This window comes from Panthera uncia, chromosome X, assembly GCF_023721935.1.
Source record: "Panthera uncia isolate 11264 chromosome X, Puncia_PCG_1.0, whole genome shotgun sequence".
NCBI lineage: Eukaryota > Metazoa > Chordata > Mammalia > Carnivora > Felidae > Panthera > Panthera uncia.
The window spans coordinates 16,737,006-16,752,838 of record NC_064817.1 but is presented as its reverse complement, the minus strand read 5'-3'; the positions used below and the strand labels follow the sequence as shown (position 1 = coordinate 16,752,838).

Sequence of the window (15,833 nt, the reverse complement as noted above, 5' to 3'; positions counted from 1 at the left end):
ACTACGACTGTATTTACTCTTATGCTGTCCAGACTTATTGGCATAGTTAATACTGCAACATTAAAACTGGACTTCCAATTTTTTCAAAATACAGTAAACATCATTTTTAGAATATTAAGTAAAGAATAAAGAAAATAAAAAATAATTTTTGCATTTTAGGTGATCATTTGTAGTCAGTGTAACACTTGAAACCATTTGGCTGAAAAACACAAATGTCATTTAGATACTTTAATTAATTTGCTTAAACACTGCTGACCAAAAATTTGATGTGACAATTGCTTGCAGCTATTTACTAATTTGAGCATGTAAAACATATAATTGTTTCTGCCTCTCAGTCAACACAATTACATTTTCAGTTAAGATTTATTTTCTTCTTTAGTGTCATACCTAATATTGGTTATCTTCCTCTTCAAAACATGCTTTTAAAACAAAACTCTCAGAAACATAAATTTTGTTAGTAATGGATTTTTCAGTCACCCTGACCCATAACTTTGATATTAAAATAAATTTTATTATTTCTCATGTTTCAGTTTTTACAGAATGAGTTTAACTATTCATATCTGTAGGTATTTGAAATGTAACACAATCAATTAAGTGTTCTTCAGGTGTTACACCAGTTGATAGACAAAATCGACTGTTATGACTATTTGCTTTCCATTTCTTTTTCTGCTCAAAGTTAAATATCCTGTAAAAATGGCATCAAGGTAATGCTAAGCAATAAAATTTTAAATGAAAAGCACAAAACCACACAAGAAAACTACCACATGGATATATGAGATTTATGGATAAGAATGCAGTTTAGGAACATACTTCTAATAATACAGCTTGATATTATTTCTTATAAAAATGTGTTTAATGAAACCTTTATCAGTATGTTGAATTCCAACACTAATTATAGTGATCATTTGAGATGCATTCCTACCAAAAAAGCTGGGTTCTTTAATGGTTTTAAAAATGCTGATTCTCAGTGATGATTTCAATCAACATTCTTGGTAGTGTCCAGCTAATTCTCCCATGCATTTCTTTTAAGAAGAAAATGACACCACCTACACATGCTTGTGACCTATGCACACTAACGTGAAACCACAAACACCAAAAATATACCTTGAGATTTATCCAGAGTTCCCTGGGATTTTTTTTTTTCATTAAATTGTTAAGAACTTGACCATAAGCAATCACCAAGCTCACCAAAATCCAGGACATGAGAAGTGCTACTAAGAACATGTTTTTAAAAACAAGTTATTGGAAAGCAGGGAATCCCTCATTTGCTCTCATAGAATAAAAGATTTTATCTCAGGTAAAACATCTCTACTATTTATAAATGGGTGCAGATGACAACAGAATTCAACTCCAGATTAAATCTGTTCATAGTATTTGACTAAGGTATCTTTAAGTCTTTCAATTCCATTGTAAAATGTTTGACAAATCAGGAATTTTAAAAGAGCTGCCAAATTTCATGAAATGTACTCATGAAATTGCTCTGTGAGCATGAAGTTTAGTTGTATGCTTTTGTTTATTTTTATTTGTTTATTTTGCTATTATTTCATAAATAATTTTCAAAAGAAAATCCAAATCTAAATTCATCATTGCAGTTGATTATTAATAGATGTTACTATCCTTTCAAAATATTTTTTAGGAATAAAACTTCTTTCATTAAAATGTAGTATTCCATAACAATCTTCTACCTTAGGGTAGATAAGGTTAAATTTTGTGTAGGTACAAATTATTTCCTTGTTAGTTTAAAAAATAATTATTCCTTACATTACAATAAAGTTGTTCTTTTTTAAGGTACATGTATTAGTGTCTATTTCCACACTACATAAGTTTTGCCATATTTTATTTGAAAATGCTAGTAGGTAAGCCTGGTAGAGAAGAAAAAGTTGAAATAGACATATCAAATTAAACAAATTACATAAATTATTTCTTTTTGTAATATCTAAATAATTCTTAGTAGAATGTTAGTATGCCCAATGAAAAAAGAAATAACCTAAGGTCCAATTCTTCAGGTGTGAACACTGAAGATTTATACTTAAGTGAGTTAATGGGCATTTTAGTACCAACGTATTTGTACACATACCAGAAGCAAGAATACAGTAAGACTGGTACTTATGTCTGCATAGAGGGTTATTCCTACATTAAGCATTTTATTTCACCTCAGGTCCTTTCTCAGCCACTAGGAAAAAATATGTGGCCTCAGGCAAAGTCACAAAGGAATCACAAACTGCCTGTAAGACCTTCTTATCTCATGATTTCTTTGACGTTTCCTCCTCTGGAGGCAGTCTACTTTTAATCTACAGATTCTGGTACCATCCGGTTTTGTCCATCTTTGGTTAATCTACAGTTTAAAAATTCTGACCAGATAGGTCCCATTATGCTTCCAGTGTCTTAGTATTTTAGAGTAGGCCAAAGCTGTACGATCAAGAAACAACTCTGTATTGGTACAATTTCAGGTCTTCAAAATTTCAGGGATATTTGGTGGTGGTGGTGGTAGAGTATGCTAGAGGACTTATCTATTGCTCTTTAACACCAAGATGTTGTGTTACCACTACTACGAAGTATTTAAAACTAATACTCTTCCTTCTGCTCTGTAAAAGGTCAACCACTGAAGCAATTTGTAAGGAAAGAGAAAGTAAATCCCCCACTTTCCCAACAGCATTGTTTATCGTTAAGGAGTTGAGCTTTGACAATACATTTCAGTTGAACTAAGTTCAGCTGAAATAACAAATTTACAAAAATGTTGATACATATAAGCATTTATGGAAATGCTGATTTTCTTTTTTTCTGACTTCAGCAATCTGAAACAGTAAATTTATACTGAGAGTAACTGAACAGACAATGAGGAATAAATATAATTAGTGATCTGGTGAGGCATATTTCTTGGCAATTAGGAATGGACCTAGAAACAGTGTGCTAATAACCCATTATAATTATAATTTTAAAATGATGTGAGATAATTTAAAAAATTAAAGTCTTTGTTCTCCAGCACTGAATATGCACATCAAATGTGTAGCAAAAAAGAAATGTTGGTCTTTCAATTATTTCAGCATTTTATATAAAAGTGACTAACTGGATACTGTCATTACCTTAATTCTCCAGTTTGTGTTTGTGGAAAAGAATCTAAAAAGGGACCAAATTATCAATTTGTTTCCTAGAGATAGTCCCTCAGTGTCCATGGATCAACAAGAAAACAGTGTCTTTTTTGGTGTTCAAGGTGAAATAGAAGGGATTAGAGAGAAGTTGTTAACTTTAACTACACATATACAGAGAAAAAACCTAATGGTTGAAATTGTGGGACTCTTCTTCAGTGTTCCCACTTCTCAGGATCTTTGAAGAAGACATGTCAATAGGAAAACTACAGGTGGAACAACAAAGCAACTTATAATACAGCAAGAAAATAAAATGATATGATGGTAAAGTCTGTTCTGCTTATCTATGATTTAATGAGTCAAAAAACATTAAACTCTGAACTTTAATGACATTAAAAATCTTTGATAATAGACATATACTGCAAGTCAAATATATTTGGACATATTAATACAGTGTACATGTATGTATTTGAAAAATTAAATATTAACATTAACAATTTAAACACCTTAATGTTAGAATATTTTAACGTTTAATGTTAATAACATTTTATGTTATTTAAATATAATGCAACACTGAGGCCAATAAGTAGTAAAGTTTTAAACAATGAGAAATCATTATAATCTATAAGGCCATTCATGTGTAATGGAGAATTTAGGATTTTAGGGGAAAAAAAATCTAAGAATGGTATAAGGCACTAATACAGGACTTAGAAATAATTTACAAAGCAGTGATAGCAATGGCACTTACATATATTGCTTTTCTTTTTAGTCTGAACAATTGGCAATGTTCTAGTTCAACAGGCAATTAAGTTGTTAAAAAATTAGACTTCTAAGAAAGCTAATAGTTTCCTATTTTAAAAATGCATGTTTTGTGAAAGACAATTTCTTTTATGATGTGTTTAAAGATTATATTGACTGAAACAGAAGGAAACGTACTACTTCCTTGTCTTTCATTAATCAGAATCATATTTTTATAACTTCCTAGATACTCTGCTTCTTAATGAATGTCATTTACCAACATCCAGAGTAATATTTTAGAGTGGTTTCATGCTGAAGAAAAATGCAGAAATTCTAAAGCAATAATTTCCCTATTTTGCCACCCTATAGGGTGGAAAAGAAAAAAAAAAGATCAGTCAGAAGGAATGTAGTAGGTACATTTTAATTACTAAATAAAACTTTCTTTACCTACTGTTTAGAAATAACTATTACTATCTTATGACCTGATTTAAAAGAATTCTACAAACTGTCATCTAGTTTCTTCAAAGTGTACGAGTGTAACTTTGAAATAGAAGATTACATCTACAAATGAAACGTCTCTTTTCATCTCTATTCACATTTTGGTTTGAAAGAACTTGTGTTCTTTTGTAATTATGCTTTAAATGTTTACAAATTAAGGCAGAGTTCTTTATCATTTGGGTTTTAGTTAGAGTAACTTACAGATTTCATCACATTAAGCCTATTAGGATAAGCTGTGAAGAGATAATTTCACAAACAAATTTTCAAAAGCATACAAGATTAATCCATATGCTGCTGAGATGAGGCACAATAAAGAAGCATTACGGAGATAATCTATGGCTAAAATGATGGTGTATGACTTATGATTAAGCTTCATTACCTGCAGAGCAAGGGGCTTCCATCTCATATTTTTCAGTAAAGCTGGTGCTGAGGTAAGCATGCTCTGAGGTCGCTTTTTCAAAGTTAAGATAACACCACTCGGGTCCTCTCGTAGTGCATTCACCAAATTTTTCAACTGCCACCCCACCTGGTAACCAGCAAAATCATTACAATAAAATTGAGGTACAGTATTCAAAGATTTAATGTTCTCCCCCTTTAATAAGATTAGTAAAAAAAAAAAAAAAGAAAGAAAATCACATAATTGGTGTACCATCCTATCAATTTTAAGGAGATATATACTCAAAAGAAATTTTATCTCTGTATTGGTTAACCAACCATGTTATTGCATTAGAGTCCATGTTATTTATTATGAGATAACATAATGGACATTTACCATGTCAAAGGAGAGACTAAAACGGTATTCTACCAATGGAGTAATTTAGAGTTTAAAGAAATTATGTCATTATCAATGCTGTGCAAGGTCTAGATCCAAGCTCTGCTGATAAGTACAATTTAAAAATCCACAAAGACTTGGCAATGTCCTGAGCTTACAACCTATACCACATGCTTTCTCATCACCATCTTTTAGAGATATGTGGTACAAGTGTCTCTAAATTAGAGTGACTTTATACTACCATTAGCTGGTACTGACAAACCAAGGCAACATTCTGATGCATGGAAGACAGCATCAGTAAAATCAACCCTTTCCCATGCTATAAGGATAAAATAAAAAAAATGACAACGTAACACTACTCCCATGCTGCGGCTATTGGACATGTGTTCCAAACAACCCTATAAACTTAAAATGTGCTGAATTTAATGAAGCCATTCTACTTGAATATCACCTCAAAACATAATGTATAATTAAATGGAATTATTTGATAAATGTCCTGAAACCTGGCTCAACTGTTATCCATGTTAAATTACTTCACTCGTCATCCTTTTAAGCTTTTAAACATAGAATAATTTTAGTTTGCTTCAAGATGGACTAGTTACGCAGTTATCAGGTAACTGAAATCCTCTAACTATGCTTTAAAGAAACATATTAAAAATAGCTATGATTCCAAGATTAAAAAAAACACACACTTCACACTTAAAAGAGAGAACCTTTTATCCTAACTTTAATGGATTAGAAATTTCCAGGATGTTATACAAATACATTGGATCAAAATTTATCCTGGATTACAAGTGGGATTTAGCAAATCGTCTGAACAGTACTGTTGTTTTTCCTAGGCACCCAAGTGTAAGGGAATGGGTGCCTTTGCCTGTTATTCATCATGTTTTTTGCTAGGAAGATAATGATCAAGCTGAAAAGAATAAGCACTTCCACCAAAAGAATCACAGATCCTGAGACTATGATGAAGAGGTACTCTGGACGGCAGCCACTGTAGGATAATGGGTGACTCTGGCTTATCTAATGAGTGGGCATTCATTTAAATTATAACCTCTTTTGCAGCTGAATGGAGTGATGGTGAAGAGAAAAAGGACAGAAAAGAAGTGAGATGTTACAATGCTTAAAAACTCAGGGGTCTCAGATAGGAATCAAAATGATCATTATGATACTTGCCTAACACGAATAAGAGGCTGCCAGTTAAAAAATCACATTAATGTAGATAACTAAAGTAATGAAACTGGTCAAATATCTCCCATTACATATAAGTGAGGATTATTATGTGCCCAAAGGTATATTACATTGAATCTGATTTCTCTGATAGCCAACTAGTGTCTCTATAAGCCATTTTGATAAGCCAAGAGTCAAAGCAAAGTGAATTCAAATCCAAGTGTTCATTTTGCTTGTCAAAAAATATGTGAACAGATTTTTGAGTTCAAAGTTTGGATGGAGAAAACATACTGTTTATACAAAGAATTTATGAGCAACTTTTTAATAATAACCACATTTTATCATTTATTTTTTTCAAAGAATTACTAACTATACTAAAGCATTGAATATGATGGCCATATTTTCCTTTCAGCATATGTATTCTCAACAACAAATTACACATTTCTACCCACCAATTTCTTTCCATTTTATTCTGATATGATCATGGTGACTAGTTGAAAATTTCTAAGGCTAGATGGTGTTTTCCTGTATAATATTCACTGTAATTTGATTCATCCTGTTCTTTTAAACTTTCTCTATGCTCTTTTTGAATATGCAATTCTCCAAAACAGAATTGCTTTTCCATGAGAAATTGGAATTGTTTATTGATGAGAAAGTAATAACTTGGTTAGAGTTTAATTTTATAGCTGAATGTTATTTAATGGCAGAAAAGTATATAATTTTAGTATTTTTTTCAGTGTTTTTCCAACTTTTTATTTAAATTCCAGTTAGTTAACATACAGAGCAATATTAGTTTCAGGTGTAGAATTCAGTGATTAATCACTTACATACAACACAAATTTTCTATGTTTTAATCAGCCTTCCCATTCTCACTGACATAACATTAGTAGTACTTTAAACAAAAGTAAACAAATATCCATGAAGACTCATTAAAGTATATATCTCTGGCTTCCCAATTCTACTTCCACTACCAGAAGGAAATGATTTGAATAAAAGCAGAGATAAATGTGCAACATGTGTGTCACAGTACTGTTAAAACCAACCAAAATTTGTACATTATGTAAATGTCCATTAGTAAGGGAAATAAAAATTTTTGTGTGGGAAGAAGTTCCAAAATAGCAAATGTAACTCAACTCTATTTTGTAAAAAAAATTTATATAAATATAGAAAACATAGATATACAACACTGCTAACAGTGGTTATGCTAAATGGAAGTAAGGACTGCAATATACATTTTCTTCTTTATACTTTTATTTTCTGAACTTTTAGTGATAAACACAAATTATTATAAACAACAAAATCAACAAAATAAATGGGCTTAGTCCATGAATATAATATTCCAGTTATATAATCATGAATTTTATTAATTACTTAATGAGGACTGTTTGTTATGGAGGAACAATTTCCACAAAAAGTATAGAACTAGAAAGACAACACTATTTAAAAAAACGAAAGGTGGCAATGGGGTAATCACGTCTGCTGTTAATTATCCTTTCAGATGATTAGCAAAAAAGATTATTAGCAGTGCTTACTAAGTCAAGAATTATATTATCTGTTGATTTTTGATTCAATAAATGATTTCAGTAGATAAACTTAAGTGTTAAGTCAGGTTCATACGTTATTTACTGAATGGGAATGAAGCTGGCTAAGTAATTCACAGCCTATGTGTGACATTTTTTTCTATGAACACGGGTAGGCTATAGCTGTATCAGTCCCATCCAGTGCTTTCTAGTTGCAACTAGATCTTTCATCTCTCATTCAAATAGTCCTTTTCCTTAGTCCTACCTGGAACTCTCTAATTTGGTTCATTTCTTCATTAGTTTCTATCTTGTCTACTACATACAATTCTTTTTTTTTTTTAATTTTATGTTTATTTATTTTTGAGACAGAGAGAGACAGAGCATGAACAGGGGAGGGTCAGAGAGAGAGGGAGACACAGAATCTGAAACAGGCTCTGGGCACCGAGCTGTCAGCACAGAGCCCGACGCGGGGCTCGAACCCACGGACCGCGAGATCATGACCTGGGCTGAAGTCGGACGCTCAACCAACTGAGCCACCCAGGCGCCCCTACTACATACAATTCTTAACAATTGTACCCATTTATTGCATTGTACCATGTTCTATTGAAGGGCAAAGATGACACGGTACTACAGTTCTGGGGAAAATGATTCCCAGCTTTGGTTCTATGATATCCTAACATATCTTTAGCCATATAATTAAGTGTAGTGATTTCTTGAAATTAACTTATTTCTCTTTAACTGTTATTGAGATACTTATGGTTGACAGATTATAGTTGGTATGATAAAAAGAGGCAAGTATGTGAGTTACAACTTCAAGAAATTTGGAGCCTCCATGTTGGGATCTAAAGGTAATGGTACACACATGTGAAAATAAGTAAACTATTCATTTTTCAAGATTAGTTTTTCATTTTCACATTTGTTTATGGCTATAGTTTTAACATATTGTGTGACAGACCCAAGAAACCATGTAAAGATATAAAAGTAATTTTAAAGAATGATTGTATTCTTTACATTGGCTGCAATGAAAGCCTTTTTGTACCAGGAGATAGAGGGAGCTTTGAAAGAAGGAAGAAGGGATCCTAGTGGTGGCTAACACAAGAGACTAGTCCACTAATATGGAAAGGAATTAAATAAGGTACTAAATTTTAAGAGATAATGGGTTAAGGATACATATGAAGAAAAACATTCTAATAATCAAAGACATCCAAAACACAATCAGCTAACTCGTGAAATAGTGAGCTCAACACCACCAGAAATGTTTCAATATTCTTGCAGAGGCTAAATGATTACAACAGATTTCTAAAGCCACGATACATTCCAACTCTAATGCACAGAATGGGTAGGAAAATGGAAATAAATGAAACAACAGATCAGGTGCTGGTATATTCTCTGATTGCTCATTCTCCATCTTTTCTTCCTCCTCACAACCAATAAATGTAGGTATTTACCCTAGGCTGGTATACCCCTAATACTGCATGCTGTCTTCTTACAATGATCTCTTCTCTTCCCAGAGATTCCATTAACAACTTTGTGTATATGATTCTCAAATCTAATCATCTCTGCTTCCTCGAAGAACTCTAGTGACATACTTGCAAGAGTTCAGTTCATCCATTCTAATAGCTACTTACTAACCAAGCAACAATAATTCACTATGCTATATTCTTCATATCTATATTACATTGCTTTTTTATATTTTAATTCTTAACAGCTCTATGAGGTGAACTATTAAACCCATTTCACATGTGAAAAATATGAAGCAAAAAGAGATTAAGTTTTCTCAGCTACTATTACAAATATGGTTAAGTGGCAAAGCCCGAATTCATATTCAAGTGGGTTTGATTCGAAAGCACAAAGCATTATGAGAGCAAGCATGCCCCACTCCCTAAATATCCCACTGGTAGTTCAAGAATGCAACATTTTGAAAATCAAACTCAGTATCTCCCTGCCCTCATTCAACATCAATAAAAAGTTCCTCCTCATCCTCTCAAATTTGGAGTATGGCGTTACCTATGACCACTTCCCCCTTTTTTAATCCATGTGTCCTAACGAATAGATCATAGCAACTAATGTCTTTTCTTACTGCCTTAGTTCTGGTTTGCTTTGCCTGCTAGACTTAAAATAGGGTCCTAACTGGTCTTTCTGTCTCTATAGTTTTGCAGCTCCAAAATACTGCTACAGTGAAAAAGTATTCTTCCCTTCTCTGAAGGCCCAACCAAAGAATCAACTCCTCAAATAGTTCCTTTGTCAATATGGCCATAGTTGTCTATTATTTCCCTTTCATGTGGTTCTCAGACTTCATCATGTGTTAAAATCACCTGGATTCTAAACATTTCTAAATAAAACTGGAGTCTTATTTGTCTGGATATACATGCAATCAATAAGGTGCTTTACAAATGGCAGACACTTAATATATGTTAAAAACTAGACTAGTGACATGATATAGTAACAGGAGAATGTGTTTCAGAGACAATAAGGTGCCTTGAAACTCCAATGGGAGTTTAGTTTTGTGTGTAAAACTAAGATGTATTGAATTTTTCTGTAAATGAATATACTTGATGATACTTAAGTTATAAGAGACTTTCTTTACACCAAATTACCAAATAAATTTTCTTATAAATGAACATTTGAAAAAAAATGGCATTTGCATCTTGGATACTCCAGACCTAAAGTCATAGTGATGTGATTATGACAAGAAATGTAAAAGTGAATAAAGTATGTATTTGTCATAAAAAGGCTCTGCTTTATCATACACATTATAGAAACACTTTCAAGAAGGTTTTTTTTTAATCAGTAAAATGTTTATAGTGGTTGTAAGTAGTCCAAGTTTCTCTTTCTCAACATTAGAATATTTCATTCATATTAATTATGGGCTGGAATGAATCTTTTAAAAACCACCATATGCATGTTATACAAATTATGTATTATTATAAGTTATAGATAGTATATTTTTCATATGTTGAACTACTAATATTATCTTCCTGACTGTCCAAGGTAGCACAAGCCAGTGTCTCTAAGCAATGGCAAGTCCTACCACTTACTAGTTTAGATGTAATCTCCAACTTGCACACTGAAATGTATTTTACATGCAACACAAACAGGATTAAAATTTCCCAAGAGAGTCTTTAAGGTATCCCAAGTGTTAAAAGCCAGAGGTTCTGCTTTCTTGTAGATGGGGCTTGTGATTGCTTTGATCAGGCTTTAGCAGACACCAGGGGTTCCTTGGGTGAAGGGCACCATAAGTGGCAGGTCCTTGGACAATGGGTTGCCCAGATTAGGTGTATAAGAGGTTTTGGGATTTGGTGCTGAAGAGATGAGTGGCTTCCTTTCCTCTTGGTACATAGAGGGAAGAAGTAGTCTCTGATCCCTTTAGTACATGACCTAGCCTATCTGATTCCCAAACACCTGGTGAATTATTTGACCAACACATGAAAATAATCTCTATACCAAGAAGCCAAAGTTAAAATAAGCATAAAGGAATAATTTAGGCCTATCAACCCAGAACTTCTTTACCTTTGTCACAGCTGTATTTGAAGTTACAAGAAAGCATCTCTATACCTAGACAGGGAGATAGGACATTTCTTAAACTATTTTTAAAGTTATTATCCTTCACAAGACAAAGTAATAGATTCATTAACATTTACACATGCTCTTGTGTATACACACACTCTTACTCACAAGTTGTAATGTATAAATTATACCTCTTCACAAGGGATATTTCGAAGAGATTTGAGGTGTGCCTATATGAATGTCTGATGACATCAGCCATGCTATACCCAAATGTTCTGCTCTTTTTAACCCACTGAGCCACCCAGGCACCCCTGACCAAATGTTCTGCTCTTTTTAAAAGCACTGAATAGACTTAATTCAATACACAATCCACCATGCTGTGACTGATGACACTCTATTTTTACCAAATATTTTGTTGCTGAGATATTTATTATAATGTTCTATTCCTTTGCATTACTAAAAGTTACTGAAGTAACTTAAAAAATGTTTTTAATGTTTATTTATTTTTGGGAGAGAGAGAGAGAGAGCATGAGCAGGGGAGGGGCAGAGAGAGAGGGAGACACAAAATCTGAAGCAAGCTCCAGGCTCTGAGCTGTCAGCACAGAGCCCAACGTGGGGCTCGAACTCACAAGGTGCGAGATCATGACCTGAGCCGAAGTCGGATGCTTAACCGACTGAGCCACCTAGGCGCCCCATGAAGTAACTTTAAACAAAACCTTAGTATTGTTATTTTTACAAACATTAGTTTAGGAAAGGTAATATAGAGAAAAGATAAAGGGAACAAGCATTTGAAAAGAAGGAATATGGGAATTAAAAGTTTGACTTTTATTAGGGGAAAAAATTCCACAATTTTGCATCTTTATTCATTGAACCATGCTTCATCTCATGTCCTCCTTAACTTTACAAGTCACTTATCCAGTGAAATAAGATGATGTCAAGGCATTTGTTTTTTATGTGGCTTAATTTTAGTGTGAAACTTGGACCATATTGAGTTGCTCACAATTTGATTTACATGTATGTTTTAGTACCTAATATTTTCATGTGAATTTCACAGATAGTCATATATACAATGTGTGTAGTATATTTAAGGAGAAAGCACAGAGAACACAATTTCTCACTGCTACAAAATGAACAAGTAGTCCAAGACACAGAGCCAACTTGAGGACTACAATAAACTAGTAGTTTTACCTACTGCACACCACCTTCCTGGAGGCTTTTTCTCCATAACCAACAAGTTCTGAGGGCTACATCAAAATTTCTTGGTTGGCTCATGGGGAAGATCGCGGGAGGAAGAAAACAGTCATTTTTTTCCTGTAAGTTTTACGAATCACCCACATAGTTTTCACCAAGAGTGACTGATTTACATATCCTGTTACTTGCATAATTTCCTGTTATCTATTACATATACTAACTGCAACCTTTCTGTCACTGGTGTCTTTGCTTCTGTGGCAGGCTTATTTAAAAACTGTGGGTACAGTTTAGCATCTTGAGCATAAAGCTCTCTTTCCCCTTTTCCATTTCCATATGGTGTTTGGTAATATTGTGGTTTCTGAAGGCCAAAGGTTTATTTTGGGGGATTAATGGTTTACATTCATATATGCTATAGAAAATTCAATAAAAGCCAATGTTATTTTTATTTCATTCTAACATAAAATTGAGTGAATCTGAAAGCCTCTGCTAGGGAAAGATGGAGGAAGAAGGCAAATCACATTCACTTTGGGGGTGAATAATACCACAGAACCTCATTCTACCCAAAATCAATAACATATTTTAAAAGAACCAGAATAATATAGGTTTTTAACTAAAATTTTAAAAGATATTTACATGAGTTAAATTTTAAACAATTTTTTGTTTACATATTAAGAAATTATTATATCAGCCATTCCTTCCTATATTCCATTTCTGTTCTTCTTGTAAAGATGTTGGAAATAGGCTTTTTAAAACAAAGAGTCTTAGTCAAGGAAACTAAGGAATGAAACAGAGCATTGTTATCTAAAAATCTATAGCTCCTATTTATACGAATTTTGAGAAGGAATGAAGAAAACATGTGTATTTATGAAAAATCATGCTTAAATTTCATTTAGGAATCCAAATGGAAAATATAATTAAAAGTAACCAAACCCCTACTATTCAAAAAATAACATGCTTATAAATGTACAACTTTTGCTATGAATAATGTTTATAATATCATTTACTGTTAGACATTTAACAAAGACACATTTACTTGAAAATATAAGCAAACAGTGCAATAGTTATCTATATGTAGCAAAAAAAACCCCAAAGCATGTGTATATATGCAGATATAAGTAAATAAACAGCATTTTAAATCTTTATTAATAAAAAATATAGTTTAAAAACTTCCATAATGGCTATAAATACTTTCACTGCTGTAGTTATCTTTAGAAATAATTTTGTCAGAAACCTAATAACTCAGACAAAAAAGGTAACTCAATGTCAGCTCCAAATGGGGCCAGAGTGAACTCTCTAAGCCATTTGTTCCAATTAAAAAAAAACTCTTTATTGCCCAGTATTAGGATAGTAAGATGAGTGAAGTGTAAAAGTAATCAGTTGTTACATTACCTAAAATTTCAGCCACCAGGCTGACCAGAATATTAATTTAGTGGATGAAGTCTACATTTGAATCCTAAGGCTAAGTAACCTAAAAAAGAATTTAAGATTATTATCATTATCTCTTGAATTCCCTATTTTGTGATACTCTAATGTGTTTCCCTTTCATGCGATAATTTTGTCCTTTATCAGGCACTTAAATGTTATCTACTAATTGCCCACCTCTATTATAGACAGACAGTGAATGAGGCAATTGTGACTGGCTGACTTTTGCCTTTTTGCTAGGGGTAGGAAAAGGGCTGCAGGTATTGATACTGATTTGCAAGTGAGCTGCACACTTAGTAAGCTTAGTAAGTAAGAACATCAGCCAATAGATACATTTGAAACACAAAATAATCACTTATAAAAAAATCTCTTAAAATTGCATGTAAAAATAATGAGATCATATTAACTGTATGTTGAAACCAAAGATGTATACTACTAATAAAAACAAACTGGAGTAACCATTTTCAAAAGCAATTATGTTTTCCTGGTGAAGCTAAGAAAAAAATGTCAGGATGTAGAAATCTGCAGAAAAAATAAATTGGTTAACAGGAAGTTATCATTACTAAGGCATCATACAAATTATCTCCTTTATATAAAACTTAATATAATAAATTTCAGTTGGTAATAGAAAACACATAAAGTATTATGTTGGATAATAAAGTAATGAATTAATTTCTCTAGGCAAAATAAAATATATAGCTTAAATCAATATGTGGAACTTTGAAACCAGTTTCCACACATTCTCATCAAATCTACAATGTTTAATGCCAAAAAGAAGAAAAAATCTATTATAACCTCATAAACTACTTATTATATAAGGTGATCTGAAATTAAATATTACTATGAGTAACTAAAATCCATGATGCACTGTTTCCTTTAATTTTTGGTAAATGACTCTTCATGATTTTTTTTCCCTTAGAAAAGATAACATTCACGTCCTGTTTTAGAATACCAATTCCTTAAAATCCTAACAGAGTTATTTTATGGTATTATCATAATCATTCATTTAGCAATATGTGAAAAACCATGCTAATATATTCAATCTCTGTATTCCAGCAACATCTTGTGTTTACAGGGATAAGACATGAGGTGCACCAGAAATACTACCATTTGAGGTCTCAGTTTTTAATATATTGGGCATAAGGAATTATAAGGTAAATACTTTCTCATCTTAGAAGGAAGAATAGAAGAAAATAGGCAAGAATAAAAAAAATGAACAATGTGAAGACTGGAGGAGAAACAGTCAAGTGAGAAGTGATGAGGATGGCAAAGGAAAGGAGAAGAAAATGGAATTAGAAAAAAAAAAACCTTAAAAAATAAAGACAATAATTTGGTAAGTTAAAAGAGAGAGAGAGAGAGAGAGAGAGAGAGAGAGAGAGAGAGAGAAAGAAAGCACATCTGGTGTTAGTCAATACCATGGTATTGATTTCACTGACTAAGCCACTCCTTGTGGAAGTCCAGGGGCTGGGTGGTAGGGTGAGAGGGAGGAGAAGGGAAAGCTTGGCTTTAATGGGCCACCACATTCTGCATCCATTCTGAATATGCTGGCTTCCCTTTTAAACAATACTCTCCTGTTGTTATGGGGTTGAAGGAACAAAAGGGTGAGGACAGAGTCAAAAAGGAGAGACTAGAGGTGAGAATAAGATAGAATAAGGGAGACACCTTTGAGAATTATATAAATGAAGTTAGAATGACCTTTCCAGATGATTCAATAGTTCTTTAATATGTTCTCCTTCCCCCAGCCCCCACTGCCACCATCTGCAAATCTTGTTGAGCAATTATTTACCATTTAGGGGGTAACAAAGACCACTAGCTCATAGAATTCATCTTCCATTTCTCACTAATCAGTGTCCAACATCCCAGCTATTTACTAGTGTCTATCTTTTTTACTATCCCAACCTAGTTATTTTCCATCCCAGTAGCCTTTATAAG

At 32.8% G+C, this 15,833-nt stretch overlaps 1 protein-coding gene across 4 annotated transcripts in view; it reads right to left on the bottom strand.

Moving 5' to 3' along the window:
- CNKSR2 (connector enhancer of kinase suppressor of Ras 2) overlaps positions 1–15,833 on the bottom strand; it is a 301,223-nt gene that overhangs the window by 118,495 nt on the left and 166,895 nt on the right. For 2 of the 4 annotated variants that reach the window (XM_049643574.1, XM_049643575.1), the window contains exon 9: positions 4,702–4,848. The exons of the other annotated variants lie outside the window; for them this stretch is intronic. In XM_049643574.1, coding sequence (XP_049499531.1) covers positions 4,702–4,848 — 147 coding nt within the window. The remainder of the gene's footprint in view (positions 1–4,701; positions 4,849–15,833) is intronic. 4 annotated transcript variants of the gene reach the window in all.